This window comes from Astyanax mexicanus, chromosome 9, assembly GCF_023375975.1.
Source record: "Astyanax mexicanus isolate ESR-SI-001 chromosome 9, AstMex3_surface, whole genome shotgun sequence".
Lineage (NCBI taxonomy): Eukaryota > Metazoa > Chordata > Actinopteri > Characiformes > Acestrorhamphidae > Astyanax > Astyanax mexicanus.
Window position 1 is genome coordinate 25,980,847 of NC_064416.1, and position 24,602 is coordinate 26,005,448.

At 39.1% G+C, this 24,602-nt stretch overlaps 1 protein-coding gene across 2 annotated transcripts in view; it reads left to right on the top strand.

Moving 5' to 3' along the window:
- carmil2 (capping protein regulator and myosin 1 linker 2) overlaps nt 1-24,602 on the top strand; it is a 67,453-nt gene that overhangs the window by 34,151 nt on the left and 8,700 nt on the right. The window contains exons 31-35 of one of the 2 annotated variants that reach the window (XM_022679717.2): nt 1,106-1,557; nt 16,397-16,500; nt 18,564-19,350; nt 22,200-22,304; nt 22,763-22,799. In XM_022679717.2, the coding sequence (XP_022535438.2) occupies nt 1,106-1,557; nt 16,397-16,500; nt 18,564-19,350; nt 22,200-22,304; nt 22,763-22,799 (1,485 nt within the window). The remainder of the gene's footprint in view (nt 1-1,105; nt 1,558-16,396; nt 16,501-18,563; nt 19,351-22,199; nt 22,305-22,762; nt 22,800-24,602) is intronic. The other variant, XM_049483576.1, reaches the window with a different exon arrangement.

Here is a 24,602-nt window from a genome sequence, read left to right on the forward strand (position 1 = left end):
GAATCAGTTTCTGTGTTTCAGTAAAATGAACATTGTTGTTTTATTCTATAAACCACTGACAACATTTCTCCCAAATTCCAAAAAGAATATAGTCATTTAAAGCATTTATTTGCAGAAAATAAGAAATGGCTGAAATAACAAAAAAGATGCAGAGTATTCAGACCTCAAATTATGGAAAGAAAACAAGTATTAGTCTGCTGTTACTGGTGTATTTTGTGTATATCACTCAAAATATTGTGTTTTGTGAAAATGTCTTGTTATCAATCTTGTGATACATTATTTTTGTATATATCTCCCAGCCCTGATGTACAGGGCATGTATATGGCTGTATACATTAATGGGTAGATTGTTAACCTGTCTTTTGGGTGTTTCCTCTATGTGTGTATGTGTGTGTGTGTATGAGCAGGGGATCCCCCCTTCTTCTCTCTTGGGAGTCCCTCTGCTTGTCTGCCTGCCTTGTCATATCTTTTAATGGGCTGAAAGGAGGGCAGGGGCAGATTGTAAGAAAATTAGGTGGTTTGAGACCCTTTTGACCAAAAAAAATGCAAGAATGATCAGCTGTGGAGCCGCGGCTGACTGCAGCTAACTGGAGCATAGCCCTTTTAATCGCAGCCCACTGAGTCTCTTATTGGAAGAGGGATAGAGAGAGGGGCAGGGAGGACGGGAGGGAGGGAGGGAGGGAGGGAGTGAGGGATGGAGGATCCTGGTTTACAAACAGGGAGCTACACCCTTTCTGGCTGTCTGTCTGTATGCCTTTCTCTCTCTTGCTCTTTTTGTTTCATCCTGTCTTTTTGATGTGCCCTGTAAAGCAGCTTAGTCAGTCAGTCCACCAAGTCTGCATCTTGAATGTCTTGAATTTTGGTCTCTTCTTGTTTGCCTCCTCTCTTCTTCCATGTGACATGCCTGTTTACGGCTCCTTCCATACCTCTATCTTGCATCTTTTCTTTGCTGCCTGTTCTTCTTCTTCTTAGATATGCACACCATTAGGCTGAGGATAGTCTTATCTCTTTTTCTCTCTGTGTTCTTGTTTCCTCTCTCTCTCTCTCTCTCTCTCTCTCTATCTCCTCTGTTCTCTGCATCTCTCTCTCTCTCTCCATCTCTGCAGGTCTGTTGGAAGAGGAAGGCGAGCAGCAGGCTCGGGCGAGTGCGCATTCCCAGCAGGAGGCGGAGGAACGTGAGAGAGACAGGGAGCGAGCAAGGGAGAGAGAGGGAGGAGGAGGAGCAGGAGGAGGAGGGACTCAGGGCTCCAGGCTGACAGCTGAGGAGAGGGGGCGGCGCTTGTCGTCCTCCTCTTCGTTGGCGACCAGCCTGTCCGTCACGGCAGCCGTAGGCGTACCCAGGACCTCAGGCCCCACCCGGCCAGGGAGGTGGGCGGAACCTGCCGGCTCTGGCTGTGGAGCGGCGTCGGGCAGCAGCATCACAGAGCCCCGGCGTCCGGAGCCCGTGTCTACTCAGCCCCCTATGGACCTGCCCATCGAAGGCCAAACGCTGAGGCACTACACCCGCACCCGGCCCAGACCCAACCGCCGCAACAGGCAGCCACCCAGCAAGCCTCAGGTAAGGAGTGACAGAGACATGGGAAGAGATGGGGGAAGAGGGAGAGAGAGGTGAGGCTGATGAAGAGAGATGGTGAGAGAGGGAGAGGCTGGGAAGGATGCAAAAGCAAAGAGAGCTGAAGGCTGACAGGGATGCAGAGAGAATGAGACACAGAGAGGGATGGAGATGGAGGCAGCAGAGGACCGAGGAGGAAGACTGGGGTGCTGGGGGATGGAGAGAGGCAGAGAGAGAGAGAGAGGGGGAGGGAGAGAGAGAGGAAAAGAGGGAGGGAGATGGCGGTTCTCAGGTTGTTGCAGGCAGCCGCAGCAAAAGCAGCAGAAACAGCAGCAGCAGTGGAGTGTGTGCATAGAAGGCAGTGTGTGTATGTCTGTGCCTGTATTCCTGTATTCCTACATGTGAATATGTACTGTATATATATGTGTGTGTGTGTGTGTTTGTGTGTGTGTTTGTGTGTTTGGAATGTGCAGCAGCTCCAGGGTCTCTCTCTTTTCCATTTTATTCAATGTTTCTCCTCCTTCGTGTCTTCATGTCAGAGATGCTTCAGCACAGAAAATAAGAGATGTAGAGAGAAAGAAAAGCAAAAGATAGACAGAGAGTGAGAGAGAGAAAGAGATGGGGCTACTGTAGCCAGAGACATTTTTGGGTGTGTTTTTTGTGTTGCCATTTTTGAAGGCTCTCCTATGTGTGTATTTGTGACTCCCAGCTGGGTGGTGTGTGTGTGTGTGTGTGTGTGTGTGTGTACTCTTATCAGAACAGGGCATGGTCTTTTTTCAGTGATTATAGACGGGTCCTCTCAATGTGACTGCTGTAGCATCTTAATTATTAATGTTTATCAACATCAAGGAGGGCTTCTCTCTCTCTATCTCTCTCTTTTCCAGCCGCTCCCTCACTCATCCTCCCTCACCCCCTCTGTTGCTCTCTGTCATCAGCGAAGGTGGATCTGTCTATTGGAGTAGTGTCAGGGTGTGGAATCTGCTTATGCACCAGTCATCAGCCACCAGTGTGTGTGTGTATGTGTGTGTGTGTGGCATTCTTGCCAATGACTGTATATGACTATGACTGTCAGAAGCATCATCATCTGTTGCGGTCTAAAATTTGGTTGAAGTATTTTAATAAAGGTTGTGTGTGTGTGTTGTTTGTTCTCCATTAGCGGTGTGTTCTATCTTCCATATTCTGTGTGTGAGCTCTTTCAGCCTGAATGAAATGGTTGGGAGAAAGTGCTCTGCTAGTGAAGATGTCTATGTAGCGTGACCGTGTGTGTATGGGGAGGTGGGCGTGTGTGTGTTTGTGTGTGTGTGTGTGTCTGTGTGTGTTTGTGTGCAGTCAGTCATTCAGTCAGATACACTAAGGGGCAGTTTCCCAAACAGGGATTAAGCCTAACCTTTGACTACACTAGATTTGAATTGAGATTCCCCAACGATAGGAAAATTTAGTCTGTGACTAAGCTCACTCATACAACATTTAATAGTAGTATAGAATATAGAATTAATAGCATGATAGATTTAATACCCAATAAAACAGATGTGATATTCATTATTCTGCATGTGTGTGCGGGTATCCCTGCATATTATCTCTCTTTTGCTCTGATGGCTGTATTTCCTGGTTAGTGACTGGTCAGATGGTTGCCATGGTGATTGGTTAGGGTCTCGTGGCGATGCTAAGTGTACGAGCGTGCATGCATGCCTTTGCTTGTGAATACTGTCACATGTCACTTATTATCATATAGAGGGCTGGGAGGATACTGATTCAGGAGTTATCTCTGAATGGCCTGTGGGCTGTAGAAGTGTGTAGGTGTGAAGAGATACAGTGATCTCCTGTGCTATATATGTAAAATATTATGATCCATTATTGTTGAACACACCCTGCATAATTAAATATTACAGCAATTTTAAAGAAATATGCATTAGATAATTTTGCAGTAGATACATTTTATGCTTTAAAATGTGATGTGCTGAAGTGTATTTTTTATTACATATCCTTACAAACAACCAAATGATCAAAAACGCACATCATTTTACCAGGGGTGCTCAAAGGTTTACATAAAATGGATATTTTTTTATTTGAAAAAAAACTCTTTCCAGGAAACCGACCTTCTATGTCCATTGCCTTTAGCTACTTAAAGCCGCATGCATTGCTGACATGGATGTGCAAATGCACACACAGCTCATCTAGTCCCTCTACAGAAGTATTGCTGAAAAGAATAAGGCTCTCTAGAGCAGAAAATATGAACCCATTGGCACTATGCCTAATACCAGGAGTGGGTTAGAGGAGTTTTCTGAAATAATGATGGTGCTTTTAGTTGGGGGTGAGGTGGGCTCTTGATCAACCAACATCCTGACCTCTCCAATGCTCCTATTGCTCAATGCAGTCAAATCCTCACAACACGATTTTAAAATGAAAAGGTTATTGCAGGATAATGACAATAAATATTTAGATATAAAAAAATTAGTAACAGTGTAAAGATGTAGAGCTATAAGACCCCACAGACATATCCCACAGGTCCAGATTTCATAGGGCATTGCAAAATTATGGGACAAGACACTAGATACCTTTGTCTTTACTATTGTTATATTATTAAAGGTGTTTTGGGGCTCTGAGTGGTCCAGCGGGCAAGTACTGCCACTATGATCAGAAGATCGCCGGTAGCTTGCCATCGACTACCGGAGCCCTGAGAGAGCACAATTGGTCTTGCTCTCTCTGGGAGGGTAGATGGCACTCTCTTCCCACATTACTCCAAATGGTGATTTCACTCAGCAAAGGGCGTCTGTGAGCTGATGTATAAGAACTGAGTCGCTGCGCTTTCCTCCGAGCACACTGTGATGCTACTCGGCAATGCTGCATCAGCAGCAGTTAGAAGAGGGGCGGTGGCTGACTTCACCTGTATCGGAGGAGGCATGTTATAGTCTTTATCTTCCTTGTGTTGGGGCATCACTAGTGATAGAGGGAGTCCTAATGAGTGGGTTGGGTAAGTGGCCTTATGGGGGGAAAAAAGGTGTTTTGTCTGCTACACATACACATAAACACTGCTGTGAGCATTTGATTGCCTTCAGCCGCAAAAAAACATTAGTGAAATCAGGTCCAACTAATCCCGAAAGGTATTAGAGAACACAGATCCACTGCTCCACAGCTCATTGCTTGGGGGCTTTATCACTCTTGCTGTCACTTGGCATTTGGCCTGGTGACCACAGGCTTGTGTGCAGCTCCTACAGAGCTGTTTAGCTTTCTGTCAATATTACACACACAGTGTGTACAGTTGTATATCTCTCTTGAATCTTAAATTCTCAACTATATCTATAGCTTGTTATATGACTTAAATATACAGCATTGGCTTTATTACTATTACTTTATTTTGTGTATAGGCATGGACAGTGCAGAGTCAGTTAAACCTGAAGCCACTACAGGTCCAGTGCCACTGATGGCTGTTCACAGTATGATGTTTAGCTCCGCCCACTCCTGTATGTTTCAGTGACAAAACAACCCACTTTCAATTTCATTTTTCTCCTGTAAACAGTCTTTTCATTTCCAGTTGCATCTTCAATTCCAACACATTGGCACATTTTTTTATTTTCCCCTCGAAATCAGGTATTAAAAAGTTATTCTACTATATCGTAAAAAACTTTAGGTAAATGACAAAGTAAATGACAGCCTTGGCTTCAACAGAAAATCTGTAAGACCTTTCTGTTCATTACATGGAATAGCTGAGTTAAAGTTGAGCTCTCAGGCAACTAGAAATATTGTTTGTAGTTTATAGGATAAAACAACAATTTTCATTTTACTCAAACCTAAACCTATAAATAGCGAAATCAGAGAAACTGATTCAGAAAGTGAAGTGGTCTCTTAATTTTTTTTCCAGAGCTGTAGATGTCCATTAAAAAAATGAATGCATTTTAGTATACTGCAAATATATTAAAGAATCTTTTAACCCATGTCTTAGCAGCAAAGCGAGCAGGGCTCTGCCACTTTTTTCAGGTGATGGAAACGTCATCATTTGGTAATAAAATACATGATCAGCATTTTACTTTTATTTTTAAACATAAACTCAGACTTTGGTTGCAAATTTGACAATATTGCAGACATTTTTGCTTTCGTTTTTACAGTATTAAAGGGAGTGAAACAATGGCATCCATGTTTTAATCCCTCATTGGTCAGCGGGTTCCCAACATTATGGTAGCGGTGTTTGGATTGACATGCTGACCTTGTTGGCATATTTAGTGAACAATCACTAGGGGAGCAATGGTGGGTTGTCGTGATGAGATGTGGGTCATCACAGATACCTCTGAGCTGCTGTAGGGAGATACTGCTGTAGTGAGGTTCTCCTCGATGCTGTGTTGTCATGGTTACCTGTGGGTGTATGTGTAGAGCTGCATGTATGGTGCTGTTGTGGTGAACTGTATGGCTTTTTGATGTGTATTGGTGTGGGTTGGGTGTGTTGGGTGGATTGGGTGTGGGTGTGTGTGTGTGTGAGAGAGTGTGTTTGTCTGTGGGGTCAGTGTGCGGGCAGAAGAGCTTTGTCAGATCAGAATCTTTGGAGAGAACAGCTCCGCTCTTCTGTTACTGCTGGGATGTGGAAGGGAGGATGGGAACATTGGGATCACTGCATCAGACCACCTGCGTGTGTGTGTGTGTGTGTGTGTGTGTGAGTGTGTTTATTGCCCAGTGATCTATGGGTGTGTGTGTTTGTGTCCATATTGTATGCCACTTGGCTAGCAGAAATACAATGACAGGTGGTGCCTGAGGGAGAGGCTAGTGACTGTTATATGGGGAAGTGGTAATGGAATAATAGTCATTGGCTGTGTGCGCGCGCGTGTGTGTGTGTGCCCCAGTTAAGATACCCCTTATGCACCTGGCTGCATAAGCATTTCTCTGTTTTTCACCTCAGCACTCTCTCTCACTCCCCCACATTCTCACACACACACTAGTGAAAAGGGCAGTGAGCACACACATGAAGCGGTGGGCAGCTACCTCACTACTAGGTGTAAGAATTGCAGGGCATCTCACAATCCAGTATTATCACAATACGTTGCCCACGATATCGGTCAATATATCGCAAGTCATTCGTTCACAGCACTTCATGGCATCTGTGTTACTGAAGAGGATAAAACACTCCTAATTTAGTAAATACTAGGAATTATGGATTTTATTAGTGCCAGTTTCACAGAACTCGATAACTAATATGAAACGATGAAAGTCTCTTTAACATACATACACTGACTGACACTCATGTGAGGCATCATACCAGTGCTATAAAATAGTTGTAAGCTACCAATGATATTCTGTCCAGTATCATTTATTTTACTTTAAATCCTGGATATATGGAGATATTTGGAGTGTATTATTTGAATCATGACATTCTGGATCATTGACTTTTGTATTTTTTAATATCTCAGTTAAGGGTGTGCCATATCATATTGTTAAAATGTGTAGGTAGAACCTACACCTATGATAAAAATACAACAAAAGATTAAAAAAAAAAAAATTCCCCAAATTATACATATATTTAGAAATGTACATTGCTTAGCTTAGCATCAACTCAAGGTTAGCAATCACAACCTAGGCCCAAATTGACACTTTTTTTTTTTTTATTCATTTCTGACTTATCTGATGTAAACCATGAGCCTGAATCACCCACCCTTAATTTTCACATCAGGGTACTATTTTCTGCTGTTTTTAGCAAAAGAAAAATTCACACTGTTCTCATTTTCTATTATATATTTACTGAAGACAGATTATATCTGTCCAGTATCATTTATTTCCCCATAACTTTTTATTTTATTTTAACTTTATTGGAGATATTTGGAGTGCATTATTCGAATCATGACATTCTGGATCATTGACTTTTGTATTTTTTAATATCCCAGTTAAGGGTGTGCCATATCATATTGCATGCAATAATAAAATTTCAGTTTCATTTTGTTGCAGTAGTGTATTTTTTTATTTATTTTTTTAATTGCGTTTTTAATCAAATCGGCAAGAGTACTGTTATCGCGAAAATATCATGAAATATCGTGATATTATTTTAGAGGCATATTGCCCACCCCTACTTTTTAGATTAGAATATTTTTAATTATATTTTTAAAAACAATTCTGCCCCTTTCAGTTCCGTGTATCATTTTTTCTTTTGTCAGTTCTCGCTCTCCCTCATTCACGCAACCTTGTTCCCACAATCAGATCCCACATAGCCACTTAATACTCTGCATGAAAATCTTTAAAAGCTTCTCCAAAAACTGATTTTGCAAGTCTCAAGTAGCAGCAGGGAGCTTTTCTTTGATAGAAAATGATCTTTGAATTTGAGCTTGAAGAAGCTGTAAGTAATGTTCTTCGTTCTGTTGCTTAACAAGCCAGACTGCCTCCATATTGTAATTTCACTCACTCCAAACAAACGAGCATAATGGCTGCCTCCCTCTTAAAGATACTGGTTTCTAAACTCTAATTATATAGTTTTAGGTGCATGTAAGGATGTACAGGTGATAATGACACCTGTCTGGATTGTGGAACAAAGCTTGAGGAACTGAGAACAGCAGGGTTGTGTGAAGGGGAATGTTTCAGTAAACTGGAATAAGAGAATTTTGTTAAATTTACACAGACAAGAACACAGACGGCCTAAAGCAAAAAGGACAGCAAGAAAAACATCTTTGAATTACTGTTTTTGTAGACACAACATTGACCAAGGAACATCTTTAACCATCCTGTTTTGTTCATGTTAAATCGTTATGTGTTTTCAGATATTAAGGCTTTTATTATATCAGATTATATCCTTTATAATACAATCATAATCAACTTAGTTTCTTGTAAGCATTACAGCTTGTAAACTTTGCTCTGATTAGTTCAGCAAGACTAAGATGCTGGTTTGGATGATAATGCTGTTTGCCAATAACAGAAACAGCATTGAAAATTGACCGTGCTGTCTCAGGGTGGTAAAGGTGTGGGAAAATACCGATATCTGTTAGCTGAAGTAGCAAAAGTCTTTCAAGCACTCTGGCTACTCAGTGGTGCTGTATCAGTGTTAATTGGAAAAGTGGCAGTGGAAGACTGCACATATATCAGAGAAGGCCTGTGCTGGTCTGTTGAGGCATTGCTGGTGATAGGAGGACTTCATAAAAATGAGGCTTGAATAATTGGCCTTTCAAAATGTAGAATAATGTTCCTGAATACACTTGTTATATTATATTTAATTATTGCATTATATTTTATACACTTAAATGTGTCATTTCGCTAGAAACCATTTAGTAGTTGCTTTGTTTGAAATAAACTTGGTCACTCCACGTTGCATATGCATGCTACACATGTAACTGTTCTTCTACCCCCATTTCCTGCATTAGCCAATAAAAGAAAATAGACAAAAAATGAGTGAATCAGGAAAACCCCCCGGACTGACATCAACCCATAAATTAAGATTCATGGCCTTGCCCACCTTGGCTTGTGACTGCCCGCTGCAGAGCCATGGACAGAGCATCACAGTGCTTTTAGCCAATCAGAGGCAAAACACTTGCATGTCATAAATATTCATGATTATACCACAGTTAGTTCCGACCCTGCAATGGGATTGGCTGAAAGGCTTTCTATGAATGCCATTATCAGCCAGTAATGCACTGTAACCAAAATTCTTCATGTATTACTCCGCCATAGACAGGTAACCTAGCAACAATGCAGCGCTTACCAGCCAAACAGCGCAGCTACAAACAGAGCAGCAATGAAACTATGTTTATAACCAACCAGATCGTATTTTCTCATGCTCTTTAACTCAGCGATAATGGAACTGTGATATAATCGCAATAATACCCTCTAGGTTTTTGCTATAACGCGTAATATTAGCACTACTGTGCTGATCTATGGCACTTATTATAGCACTCCCTCTTGTGTATTACTGCTTAAGTAAGCACCAAAATCATGTTGTTCTTCCCCCCACATTTCTCCACCGAACTAAAATAGCTTAAAAAACAGGAGAACCGGAGCACCTTTTCACAAGAACCAACTTGTGCATTCATTCTAGAGACCGCAAAATTAAAACTCTGAAATTCGACCTTTAAAATAGTGCAACCTATTATTTTCTCATGACTTGTTGTTGTATTATAATATATAATATGTATTATACATATTATACTTGATGCATAATATGACAGTGTGAATGAACCAGAACTACAATATACAACAATACATCATTTCCTGCTGTGGCCTAACAACCAAACTGCAAATATAAGTGCGTTTCAATTAGACAATCCTAGTCTGGCTTACGTTATCTTGCTAATTGTGCTAAACTAAAATACTGCTCTCTGTCACTTTTAGCCTCAGAACTTTGCTTCAAAAGGATTTTGTCTCTTTACTGAAAATAAATTGACAGCAGACTATTCGCCCATTTTGCATTTTTTTATGGAGCAGTGGGGTTTGAAATGAAACTCTGCACTGCTTGAAGTTTTATGATGATTAGAACTTACTGCTTTCTGCTGTTTCAGTCACTGATTGATTTCCTATGGCAGGAATGATATGGAGGCTTATAATTATTCTCAATGGCCAGTGAATACAGAGCTTTTAATATTTTTTTAAATCTTAAAAAAAGCTGTCTTAGATCCCTGTGGGCAGTTTTTTTTAGCCTTGCTCTCTGGAATATTCTGTACCTGCATCCCAAATCAGACATATCTATATTGTACTTCTTCCCCTCCTTCACTCCTCTATCCTATTATTCCCTTTGACCTCTTCTAGGCCCTGTCTAAAGACGTTTTTAACTTCTATTACTTTTAAATACACGAAATGCACTTTCCAGTTGAAATATTACCCATTTGGTGTCAAACTCGGCATCTACTGAAAAAAATAGCTTGGTTTGCTTCAGCTCCAGTTTACGCTATACTGTAAAGTCAATAAAGGGAGTCTGAGATATTTGTTCTCAATGTGCTATCTGTCTCTAGTAGCTTCTACTGTGCAGACTCTGGTTGTAACTTGAGTTGAAAAAGTTGAACAAAAACAGTTGTGGCTAAACAATCAAACAAACCCTTTTTATGTGGGCACACAGAAGCTAACAGAAGTAGTCAATCATGATCAATAACAGAACTTTCATTAACAATAAATTGATAGTCTTTGTTGGTGTATGGTGTTTTTCTGATCCTGTATATATAATTGTAAATCTGTGGAATAACAATCCTAAACCAAATTCTTTTTGTACATTTGTACTTGTTCTGACTCATTTAGAACAGATAATTTTAAAAACTCACAATGCTTACAATACTTATATATACAGCTCTGGAAAAAAGAAGAGACCACTTAAAATATAATCAAGAGGAAGATGGATGATCACAAGCCATCAAACCAAGCTGAACTGCTTGAATTTTTGCACCAGGAGTAAAGGCATAAAGTTATCCAAAAGCAGTGTGTAAGACTGGTGGAGGAGAACATGCCAAGATGCATGAAAACTGAAAACCAGGGTTATTCCACCATTTCTGAGCTTATAAAACTTTATGAATATGAACTTGTTTTCTTTGCAGTATTTGAGGTCTGAAAGCTCTGTGGATTTTTTGTTATTTCAGCAATTTCTCATTTTCTGCAAATAAATGCTCTAAGTGACAAAAAATGTTCAACAATGTTCATTTTACTCAAACATAAACCTATAAGTAGCAAAATCAGAAAAACTGATTCAGAAACTGAAGCGGTCTCTTCATTTTTTCCAGAGCTGTGTCAAGTGTATTGTATTTTATTAATTCAGTAGCTTTCTACTTTTATTGGCTTTTAGCCTCTCTTTTCTCATTACACTGAAGTTTTAAAAAATATATCTACAGACTCCAGCAGTTTATAAGCTGCAATATAAAAGCCAGAATGGACAAAAAAAACCCAGAATGTTCACTTCTATTCTGTATATGTTATCTCTAAAATTAAAGAGAAACACTCCACAGAAAGATTCTCCTTCTTCTGAAGCTTAAATCACACACATCTTTCATCACAGTGTTGGTTGGTTGAAGATCTAGGCATGTCCTGTTTGGTCGGAAGTTTACATTATCTAATGTGAGACAAAGGATAACACTACTCAGGGTGAAGGGCTCTTTTTAAATATATATATACTAATAGACTACAAGGTTCTGTAGATGTAAATAATTACATATTTCAGCTAAAACAACATTTGTGATATTTGTTGTATATGTTAGATTCGGTGTTGATTTTATTCCTATAAAGCTCTGCTCAGAACAGTCAGAATAAAAGGCCACATAGGCAGGAGTGAGTGAGTGAAATTAGTGCATCGTTGCACTGGCATATGTATGCCTCTGTTAATCCTGTGTGTATGTGTGCATTGTGCGTGAGAATGTGTGTGTAATAATGTGTGGGAAACACCTCTCCGGCGTGCCACCTCCTCTTTTTGAAGATGCAGTGGAGTGATGAGGAGCCTTGCGTTCTGATTGGCCACTAGGCATTAAATGATTTATAATCCATTTCTCATGCGGCGTGTGGCGCTCCATTTGCATAAGGATGCTATAGCTCTGCAGTGGTCTCTCTCTCTCTCTATCTCTCTCTCTCTCTTTCTTTTTTTCCTCTCGTTCTTCTTTTCTGTCTCTCCCGCTTCTGCCTGCAGTGCCCACTCTGCCTGAAGGCCCTCAGAGTCGGTGCAGGAGGACTCAAATAGACAAAACACACCCTGGCATAACACCCTTTGTGTTCATAGCAATTTTTTATTGTGTTTGTGTGATATATGAACTGATCATCTCCACTGTAACAGACAAACATGCTCATGTATCCATATTTACTGTATAAAATCAATTTTGGCATAAGTTACCTAAAGATAGTCGTTTTAAAGCTCATTAACCGACATGGTCTTTCTTACAAAGGTCTAAATGCCTGAACAGAACCCTAATGCTGGTTGTAATCAGTTATCACAAACATTGCCACAAACAGACACTGACACAGCTTGTTACCTACCTATCAGCACATCACACCAGGCCTCTGCAAAATTTCTGAATTTAATTGAATTCAAATAATGACTTTTTCAGCATGAGGTGGAATTTAATTCATTACCATTCAGAGAAATTCCTTCTATTCACATACTGTATCAGAAAATGGGATACTTTTAACATACATTATTTTTCCAAACGGAAGTACAGACACTAACATTAAGCATACATTCCCTTTATGTTGAATTAGCAATATCTTCATTTCAAACAGATCAAATAAAAAGTGTTTTGTTAATTGCAGTTTTCATATATTAAAGTAAGGCTAAATCTAATAGTCAACAGCGCCTCAAATGATATTCTGGGAAATGAACTACTATCCTATAATTTTCCACAATTTAAAAGTTATTAAAAATGTAATGATCTGTTTTATATTATTATATAAATTGTAAAGCCTCATTAATAAATACACCTTAATTATGTATTATGAATTTCTTTGAATTTCATGCAATTCCAATTCTGCTTCCTGCAAATCAAGACTTGAATTGGAATTTAGACGTCATTCGCAATTAAATTCTGAATTTTGTATAACCTTGCAGTACACTATACATAAGTTCCTCTTGACTGGATGAGGTCTATCAGATATAACTGCAACTTATGATTGCCAAATACTAAAGGGTAGTCAACAAATCTGTCAATTATTATCCGATATTTAGCCGATGAGTCAACAATTATTTTGGTCACGCCCTTCTCAAATCAATGAGAATGTCACTCTGTTGTTCATTCTCTGCCTCAACTTAACATAAAATGTTTCCATAGTAAATAAAAAAAACAAAACAAATCGAACATAGAAATAATTTTTTTTTTTTTTGGCACTGGATTAAGTGTATGTGATGTTTTGATTGTTTGCAGATTACCAATCTTGCGTGGATTTTATATTATTATATATATTTATATTTATGTGTTAACTCTGTCAACTCTTAGTTAGCTTAATGCGCCGCTGGTTGTGTTACTCAAGCCAAGTCCATTTTCCAGAGTATTTGTAAATGTGAGCACTTGAAATGTTGAAATAACTTTATATGCCAGTCACTACTAGTGATTGTAATAAACTACCTAGCTATGGTTAGCAAACCTTAGCTGAGGCTCAGTGCTTACCTGTTCAGAAATATCCAGCTCGGCATCTAGATTATAGGCCATCTGGCATCAGGTATTGCCATTATTTGCTCATGCCTTCTTTGCCTCGGATCATGGAGCTTTTTAGAAGGATGCTGAGGCTTTTTAGACTGGGTAGCATGTAATTCTGTTTCAACTGATCCAGTTCACTTGCTCATTTTGATGGTGGCAGCCTGTTGTATTTGCCTGCTATTGTGTTCCTTACCTGACAAGCCGGGGTGTGGAAATAAGACTGGGGAATGGGCAATAGGCATGATCAAAAGCTAGAACACAAACAATACAAAGAGGAACATACTGACTGAAGTAGTGCCATGAAGCGATGGCAGTGCTTCAATGCTTCCTTAAAAGCTGATGACACACCTGGTAATATACAGTACATTTCATTTCAATCTTTCCATTAGTTGCAATATTCATGTTTAGCCTGTATATATTTGGAATTGTCCTGTCATAACATTTAACAAATAGTTGAATACTTGCACTTCAAATGATTACATGCATGCATCTTCATTTACATGTATGAAATTTGTATGATGCTCTGACTTATTTATTGAATCATGATTGCTTTGAGCAGTAATTGTTATCAATTATGTATATTTAAAATAAAACCTTAATTAGAAGCTATAGAAACAATACAACCTCTAATTAACCACACATGCATATTTTGAATCATGCTTTATGTATTATTGATTTTGATTTTTATCTGGAATAAAGTTTGTTCAGATAAAAGGTGACAGTTGCCAGATAGTTAATTAACAGATCACTGCCATGGACCAGACTCAGTAGCACACTGAGCAGGATGAGCTGTGCATGCAGATTAACGGTACTACCTGAATGCTTCCTTATTTTGTTCATATTAAGCACAATACTCTGGATTATAACATTCAGAATACAACATTTTTGTTAATCTTTGATTAAAGTGCAGTGACTTTTAAAGTGCACGTCTGAATGGCTCCTGACATTTGGCTGTGAAGCAGAGTACAAGCAGTAGGGAATTTTTATTAACCAGTTATATCACTGCATGATTTCCTTCCTCACCCACCTATCTTTGTGCAAAAACAACAGATGTTACCTTAGTTCATAGCCTGAAACTCCGGAAACTGACTTCTCCTCCATCAGTATATTATCTCTCTCTGGTCCAGTGTGGGTGCTGACATGAGCACTCCTCTGTGCTTGACTGCAGACTAATGTCTGGCTTTGAAATGAACACTTTTGAGCATTAAATTAAATTCATTTGAATAAAATAATGCCATGAAATAATTAAACAATGTGCAAGAGGTGCAGGTATCAACATATAGTGAGAATAAATATTGTGCATATGACAGTGGGAATCATGAATAAACAATAAACATGTGCAAACTAAATATATTCTGGTGTGGCCACATGGCACCATGGCACAATCTTTTTGCATAGTGAGCCTCTCCCATCGGCTTACCATCAGTGTGTAGTTATTCCCTGGGCTACCTTCCACTCTGTGTTCAATTGTGTGTTCTCAATGTTGAAGACTCTAAGAGGAGGAAGTTATCATGTAAAGATTTATTTTGTGTTGTTTTTTTTATAGATAAATAGTACATGAATACACACTATGGGGAAAGTATTTCCAAAACCTAAAAATGTGCAAGGTAATATTCATTCTGATTGTCAATTTTTTATTAATTCTAGATACATTTTTCCAGCCATAGTTAATTAATAACTAACCTTGTTTTGGCCAATTATACTAATATTTGTATTTGAAATATTGTTTTTATGTTGTATTTAATTTTGATGAATGCCGAAATGTGGTGATGGATTATATAACTGGTTTCATAAAAATGCTCAATAATACAGTTCTACACTGTGATGTAGCACCTTATTAGGATCAGAGACAAATGACTTTCATCAAGCACATTGTTTTGCGTGCTAAAAACAGCATGGTGTCATTGTATTTGGTCTAATTGAACCAAATTCGACGTTGAAGACGGGCTCCGTCTGTTATTGAATTATTGCCATGGCTACGTGATACATACACCCATCAGCACTGATGAGCAAGGATGTAGCTCATTCTGTGTGAGCCTGTGTGCAGCGTGTGAGTGTGTTTAAGGGGGGTTTAAATGCATTAGGAGGAGGAGGAGCAGACAGAGGGTAAAAAGCATGGGACTGGGTTTGGTTTTCTCTTGGGACAACAGAGACAGATGCGCCTGAGGACACAGTCACAGGCAACAGAAAATCAACCCTGTCTATTTGGAGAAGACAGTGTTGTAATTTGCAAGTGTGTGTGTGTGTTTGTGTGTGTGTGTGTAAGAAATGGGGATTTAAGTAAAAACTCATGTCTCAATATGTTTTAGAGAAATGCTAATATATGATATGATAAAACATAAAGTTAAAATATACATATTTCGTACTGTGGTGGTTCTGTGGGGTCCTAATCATTGAAGATAGCAACAAATTACTCCTATATGGTTAGTGGAGCTGAAACAAGTTATAGAAATAAGAAGGTGTTAGTTTTCTTTTCAATATTTTGTCTAATTGGTGTTTATTGTAATTGTAGCAACCCTGGTAATTACTGATAAAATATATCTGAAGAGACTGAATGCCTAAATGGGCACATTTTAGAATCTGTGTTAATAATGAAAGCTACGGCTGAATAAACCTATTAAAAGAGAAATTGTAGCGAAAACTGTTATTTTCTCTCTCTTATACTAAAGTCCTTTTTATCCAGTAACGATCAGATTTCTGCATTCATGTCAACCTTGAATGGTCTGTCAGTCTCAGTGAATGACCTTGCATTTGTTTTCTCTCTTTGTGTGTGTCTGTGTGTGTGTGTGTAGGAGCAGGCAGCTGAGAGTGAGAATGAAGCCAATGAGAATATGGGGAGGGTGGACGAGGGCGTAGAGGAGTTCTTCACCAAGAAGATCATCCCTGATGACCCCCTGTGAGTACTCCCACTCAAACCTTTCACCACTGTTGTGATGTTGTGATTAGTGCAGGGGTAAATCATTCCTGTTCTCCACTGGGACTGGGAGTGGTATAGCAGAATGTGATGCTGATACCGTGGCCCGAGAATCGCAAGTTCAATTTCCGGGTCATCCTGCTTCACTATTAGCACTCGGAGCACAATTGACCACGCCCAGTAATGTCCAGTTCAAAAAAAGGCTGTGCTTGTCCTCACCTAGTTCTTGTGTTTGGGGTGTTGCAAGTGATTTATTGCGAGTGGGCGATCGGCTAAGCTAAATTGGGGAGAGAATTGTGTCTGAGTGGAATCAGATCTGCTAGTTACCAGGTTAAAAGCAGAGAAATCACCTGTACAAGACTGAGATTCTCAAGGACCAGAATGATTTACCCCTGTGTTAGTGCATAGTCTCTACCACATGCACTGTTTGTCCAAAAGTATCCAGACACAGGTTCATCCAAAATTATAGATGTCTCAATTGGGAGTTTTAGCCATTCTTTGGTGCAAAAACTGCTTCTAGCCTTTTTATGATAACTTAGTGTTGAAACAGCACTGCTGGGAATTTTTGTGATTTCTGAAATACTGTCAATACATGTTCTTACCCTAAAACTTGCACCAGAATTTCAGAACAAGTAGCAACATGGTGTGGATATCATTACCTATTGGAGGATGTGATTTGTATCTCTGATTTGTTGGCAAGCGGCAAGCGACACTGCGACAGTACAAAAAGTGACAAATCAAGTTGAGAGTTTCTTCAATAAATTAATTATGACAAAAAACTACACCTATTTGCCAAAAGTAAATTATTTAGACCAATTTCAGACACAAGGGTCTTTGAATATTTGATTTCCACCATACTTCATTCATATCCCACAAAAGTAAATATATAGGGATAATTTGGAGGATTAGCAACTTATTTTTACTTGCCAGTGTGAACCAAGGGTTAGAGAAGGTCTAATTACTTGTCAAACCTGGTTATTATTGGTTCTCTTTCCTGATAAGATGTGTTTCTTACAATCTTATACTGGCATTTTACACATTAACTGGACATAAATCTAAAGTAAATTCCATATCCTCTATACAGTGTATAATATTCTAAAAATCAATCCGAATTTCAAACATGATTTCATTACACAATATTATATAACCTTTCACAGGATGTTGTACATATCCTGTAAGATGGTCTGTTTGAAGTGTTTTTGTCCTATTGGAGTCTACAGAGACTTTGTGTACATCTGCATCCAATTGGTTATGGGTCTCTGTAATTTGGAATAGGGGTCACAACAGGTGAACCCCAAATAAACCCTTTTAAATGATGAGGTTTGCCAAGCAATATAGATCTGTGGCTGGGTTTAAGTGGTTTGGGCATGTAATTGTTGGCAAGCACATGAATTGGTGATCTGGGGCTCCAACTGTAAAAATCTAGTTTTCATAACCTTGTGTCCACTTACCATCCAACCCAACAGACTGTCCTACATAGGTGGTCCACCCTGTAGATGTAAAGTCGGGGACAAAAGCTGCACTATTTGTGTTGGCCATTCTCTAGTCCATTATTAGTGGTCACAGGACACTGCCCACAGGATGCTTTGGTCTGGATATTTCTGGTTGGTGCACTGTTCTCAGTCCAGCAGTGACACTATGGTGTTTAAAAACTCCAGCAGCACTGCTGTGTCTGATCCACCACAACATACCAGCACAACACACACTACTAACACATCACCACCATGTCAGTGTCACTGCAGTGCTGAGAATGACCAACCACCCAAAAAAAAAACTGCTCTGTGGCGTCCTGACATGCTCTGTGGAGTCCTGACCACTGAAATGGAGACTGAAAGAAGCTTAACAAAGTATGCAGAGAAACATGACTAGATAGATTTATTAGATGAGGTGCCTGGATACATTTGAACATGCAATATACATCTAGGAAGAGAATATGCACATTAATATGTGAGCATGATGAACTGTGCTTGTACTAATAGAGAAAACCCTTGCCGATTGTCAGTAGACTTCATTTCCCCTCATTCCTCTCCTCTACTCATGTTCAGAAAGCACCAGAGGGAGCAGCCCCTCAATAAAGCACAGCCTGCAGAGCCCACGTGTGTCACGACCACCCCTCCCACCACCACTACCACCACTACCACGACCCCTACCCCCTCCTCAGCCCCCTCCAAAAACATTAAGAAGAAGTTTGGCGACTTTTTTGCCTTTAAGAAGGTCCGTGCTGGTCGAGGAGCCAAGGGCGAGGGTGCCCCGGAGGGAAAGGTCAAAAAGACTTCAATAGCAGACCTCATCCGACCCCTCCGGGAGGCGGCACGGGCCGAGAAAGAGCGCGAGAAGGAAAGAGAGAGGGAGAAGGAGAGAGAACGAGAGAAAGAAAAAGAGAAGGAGAAAACAGAGGAGGATATCATCGTCAAAGCACCCACCATTGCTCCCACTCCCACCGTCACAGATTCGGCCCTCGCTGCACCAGCCGTAGACGAGAAAATGGCACCTAGAGCTCCTTCACCTCTCCTCATGCCCACCCCTGCCCCGGCAGCCGCTCCTGCTCCCGCTTCCACCCCCACCCCTCCTGCCTCCTCGCCTGCCAAAACTGAAGAGGTCCCAGCATTGTCCCCTGCTGCACCCACCTCCCCCACCAAAACTCCCAGTCCCGTAGCAGCAGTGTCACCCTCGGAGCGGGAGAAGAGTCGGACGCTGGAGAAGAGCCGAACCCCCGACGGGGAGAGGAGGCCCAAGCCTACACGTCGTTCTCTCAGAGAGGGCAAGTCACAGTCCCTCATCCTGCTCACAGGGCTGGAGCCAGAACAGGACACTGCAGCCATGCAGGCCAAGGTAAGAAAGAATGGATGTATTAACGTTTTCTGTTGGGAGTTTCAGCTTGAGGAAGTTTTACTGGGAAGTTTGGCCTTGGCTTGATATTCGCAAAGTCATGTATAATGTGGTGAGAGAGTTAAGGGTGTAAGCCAACTTGTAGACCTGCAATATAATTTTAAATCTACATTACATACTAGTACCAAATGTACAGTACCAGTCAAAAGTTTGGATATGCATTAAACTTGTGTGCTTTTTCATTTTTTTTTATTGTAGATTAATACGAAAGTCATCCAAACTATGAAGAAAAACTTCTTAAAAAAAAAAAATTAAACAAAAAAACAACCAGAATGTTTTAGATTTTAGATTCTTCAAAGAAGGCACCTCTTGCTTAGGTAATAGCTTTGCACATCTTGCCATTTCTCAGTATATTTTATGAGGTAGCCACCTGAAATGACTTTCAGTTAATAGCTGTGCCTTGTCGAAAGGAAATTACTTGAATTTCTTGCCCTTTCAGTAAAGTGTTTAAGACAGTTGTGTTATGTAGAGGTACCTGTTTGAGTAATGTTCTAATCCATATTAGGGCAGGAACTACTCAACTAAGTAAAGAACTTTCAAAAAGTTCAGTTCTGAAGACCATCAAAAATGTTATGATGAAACTGGCTCTCATCAGGAAAATGTTAAACAAACCTGAAATTATTTTATGCTTTAGATTCTTCAAAGTAGCACATTTGGCACTTTAATGACAGATGTGCACGCTTTTGGATTTTTCTCAGAAAGCTTAATGAAGTAGTGCCTGGAATGGTTTTCCAACAGACCTGAAGGAGTTCCCACAGGTGCTGAGCACTTGTTGTCTTCTTTTCCTTCACTCTGCAGATCATCTCAGTTGGGCTTAGGTCAGGGGATTGTGGGGGCCAAACACTTTTTGTTTATTACTAGTTCTTATGTCTTCAATATTCATATCCAATGTAGAAAATAGTAAAAATTAAGAAAACTAAATAACGAGAACAGAGTTTTGACTGGTACTGTACAGGAATGCAATTTGGTTTTGGATTATTTCGGGATTGAACATCAAGGTGACAAGGAAAGCACTTTCAACAGAGTTTAGACAAAAATGACAGACAGGCCAGCAAAAAACTGAAACTGACTAAATATATAGAGGCAACAGTTTTAACTCAAACAGCTTATTCAAAATCTCCAAGCCATCAGTACAAATAGGGTTTAAATAATTTAACCACTGATCTTAAAAGTCCTTAGTTTGAAACAGTATTTTTGGGTGTCAGGTTGTCTTTTATTTAACAGTGTTAGCAATGGCTTTATATGAAGGGCCCTAGTATGTTGACTGGGCAATGATAATTTACAATACAGATGTTTTAATTATTAATCTGGTTCTCAATAAATGTTAATTCAAAAAACATAAGAGCTTGTCCTTATGCTGTCTGTGAGTTCTGGGTGAAGTGTGAGGGTTGTATGTGTGTAGTGAGAAAATCATGGGTATAGTCTGCCTGGTTTATTATGAATTTGTATGCAGATTCTACAGGGATGATGTCATTGGCTTTTTTAAAGGAATGATGTAATGCTCATGCGAGATGTGGTGCGCCTAGTTTCTCTGCCTCTGTCATGTTAAAAATGAATGAATAGCAGCATAGCCACCAACTAAGTAAGGTAACCATGAAAGGAATAGTGCTAATACTATTAATAATATTAGAAAACAGGAGAGACTAGTAATGGTCCTGATTAGCAGTTACAGTAGCAATAGAACTCAATAGGAATGCATTGTTGTAATAATTCTTATAGTAATTCTTTATTGTACTATTAGTGAAAAATAAAATTATTATTTAAAAAAATAAAGTAGGAATAGTACAAACAGTAGGAAATACTAGCACCAGTACTGCATTGTAACAAATTGAAGTAACAGTAACAATAATAATAATTAATAAAACAGTACATAGTAATAATAGTTTCTATTAGCAGTAACAATAGCAGTTGTACTAAATGGTTATAATAGTAGCAGTAGTGTTCTGTAGTAATATTTAGTAGTGATAATAGCATCACTATAATAATAGCAAAAATATAGTGTAGAAATTAGTAGTACCAAAAAACGAATATTGATGAATAATATTATTAGTAGTAACAGTACTGAAAAGTTGTAAATATTTATTATTATTTCTGAATAGTAATGAATAGTGATAATAGTACTAAGCATTTAGTAATATTATTAATAATATTGAATGGTATTAAATAGTAGTAACAAAAGCAATTGTACAATAGAATATAAAGAATAACTACTACTAGTTCAGTAATACAGAATTTTGTTAAAAGTAGTAATTGAACTGAATTGTAATGAATAGTATTAACAGTAACATTAGAATTACTATTAAACTGAACCTGTAGTAGTAACATATAATATATATATATATACTGTACTATATATCTTATATTACATTATATATTTTTGCCAATATTCTGTAAAGCTTTTTTTCAAACAGGCAACAAGAATAAATGCTCTAAATTTGGGAAAAGCATGAATGTGATCTCTGTTTGATCTTTGATCTTAATATTACACTGTAGAGATAACTGTAGAGAACACCTCACACGTCAGATGAAGAACTTCTCGTACTGAGCAGTGTGACGCTTGGTCTGGCAGCTGAGGTTATGTTAGGACTCAAGCCTTTGAAGATTCTGATGTGTATGTTTAGGACAGAGCCAGCTGCCCACAGTTGTTTCACACTGGAGGCCAGTGTCAGTATCAGTGAAAAGTGTGGAGCTTGTTTTTACACCATCTTTAGATGTATTATATAGTTGTTATTTGTAGAAAAGTGCTGTGTGTAACTCTTGTTATTTTAGTCACGCTCACTCCTTTCTTTCAGAAGCACGCGTCCGAAAGCTCCTCCAGTTTTGAACAGCGGCTTCATGTTATGCTTCACCGCATGGGCGTTACCAAGACACCTCCGTCCGACTCCAAAAAGAGCCAGGTGTGTGTGTGTGTGTGCGTGTCTGGGACACAGCCTTATGCTTAAAGCTTTGTCAGATGTGTTTAACCATGTGGACTAATTGCATTACAAGCCTGCATTTCTACCTACACTCTAGGTCTTCCTGTTCCACTGTGCAATCACCTTGTTAAGCGTCCCACACAGATGCGTCTCCCAACACAAATCATTCCTGACTTCTCTAAATAACACTTTCTGCTTTACTAAATCTCAGAGACAATTTAACACTCCCCTCATTCATTACTGGCCATAAATCATTTACTGCTATCTGATTTATGCGGTCTACAGTAACTGCAGCCTTCCCTTGTAATATCCGCCCTCTTAGCTCCAACCACAATATCAGAAACATCGCCTAATCTGCGTAAGGTAAAAAAGGTTCCTTGGCGAATGGGGGATTATGCAGTGGCAGACATTTCAATTAAAGCTGTATTATCCTCTTACAGAGCAAAGACGAGGAGCTGAGGAAAGCCAACTCAGAAGGTAAGGCCCTTCTCTTATTCCTCCTCCTCATCATCATCATCATCATCAGCAGCGTCACTGTAGCACTGTAGCTTTCTGTCCTGGTAACTGGAGATTTGTTGCCGCATTTGGAGATGTGCTGCATTGGCAGATCTGCGTGGCAGTGGTGGCGGTCTCAGGCGGCGCGCTCAGAGGATATTAGATGTGACTTGTGCTGCATAGAGAGACAAATTTTTGCCTGCTTGCAGGGCACCAGGGCTGTTATGGCTGTAGGTTTTGACCCCCACTGGGTTGTGAGCTAATACTACTGGTTCAATTTACATTTATGATGCAATCATTTAGAAACATACTCTATATTTAGTCAAAATTGAATGAAAAAAGGCAGAAACTGCTACATTGTAAAACACATTCTTAACCTATACATTACACTAAATACAATATACCGGTACAATATATTCCTCAATATATATTAATTTTTTTCCCAGTAAATAGAGTACCAGTTAAAGATTTGGACACACCTTAAATTAAGTGTTTTTTCATTGATTTAAAATGTTCTGCGATGTAGATTAACACTAAAGTCATCCAAACTATAAAGAAAAACCTATGAAATGTTTTATATTTAAGACTCTTCACAATAGGCACGTCTTGCTTAGATGACAGCTTTATGAGGTAGGGTTACATGGAACAGCTTCCAGTTAACAGCTGTGCTGAACTTGTCATAAGATAATTACTTGAATTTCTTACTTCTTAATGTGTTTGAGAGCATCAGTTGTAAAGTTGTGAGGAGGTAGAGTTGGTATACAGTGAATTTGTAATGAGTAATGTTCTAATCAATATTATAAAAAAACTACTCAACTAAGTAAAGAAACAAATACTTAAAGCAATGAAGGTCAGTCAATCTGAAACATATTAAGAACTTTAAAATATCCTCAGGTTCAGTCACAAAGACCATCAAAAACATTATGATGAAACTGGCTCTCATCAGGACTGCCCAGGAAAGGAAGAGCAAGAGTTACCTCTGTTGTTCAGGAATAGTTCATCAGAGTTACCAATCTCAGAAACCGCTAGTTAACAGCACCCTAGATAAGAGCCACCTATTTTGGTTTGTTTAAAACTTTTACTACATGATTCCTTATGTGTTCCTCTATAAGTTCCAACTTTTTACTGGTACTGTATTATCTAAATTATTATTATGTGTTATGATTTTATTTGAAAAAAAATTGTACTAATTGAATTGATAGCTGTAAAATAAGAAGAATAAGAAGCAACATTTTCTGCATTATTACACAAAATTGCCTGTGATATGCTAAAATATCAGTGAAATACTAGAACTGCAAGACAATACATGTAAAAAAAACAGTGATCTTTGGCAACTGGGGTGAAATACTGAATAGTAATGTTACCGTACTAAAGCGCAATTACTGTATGATAGCTTGATTTCACGTTTTGCCAAAAAAAAAGTTAATATGTTAAATTCTGAAAATAATATGTGGCAGAAAACTTGCAAAAAAATATACATTTGATTCCTGAACAGGATGCTTATTTTCAGTTTTTCAGATCCTTAGTTTTAATTTTAACTAGGGGTGCCCATGTAAAAGCTTTCTAATATCTACTACCCTGCAAACTTGATGCACTGGAGCATTATTCTCTACAGGGCCACCGAGCACAGAGCTACTACCCACTGATTGACACAGCACAAGCATACAGGAGCAATTTGTGGCTAATCCTGTGTGTGTATTGAACTGGAGATGACCTATGGCTTAATAAAGTGGAGGTTCTGACCTGCTGCTCTCAGGAAGAGTGACTGTACTTTTAAATGGCAAT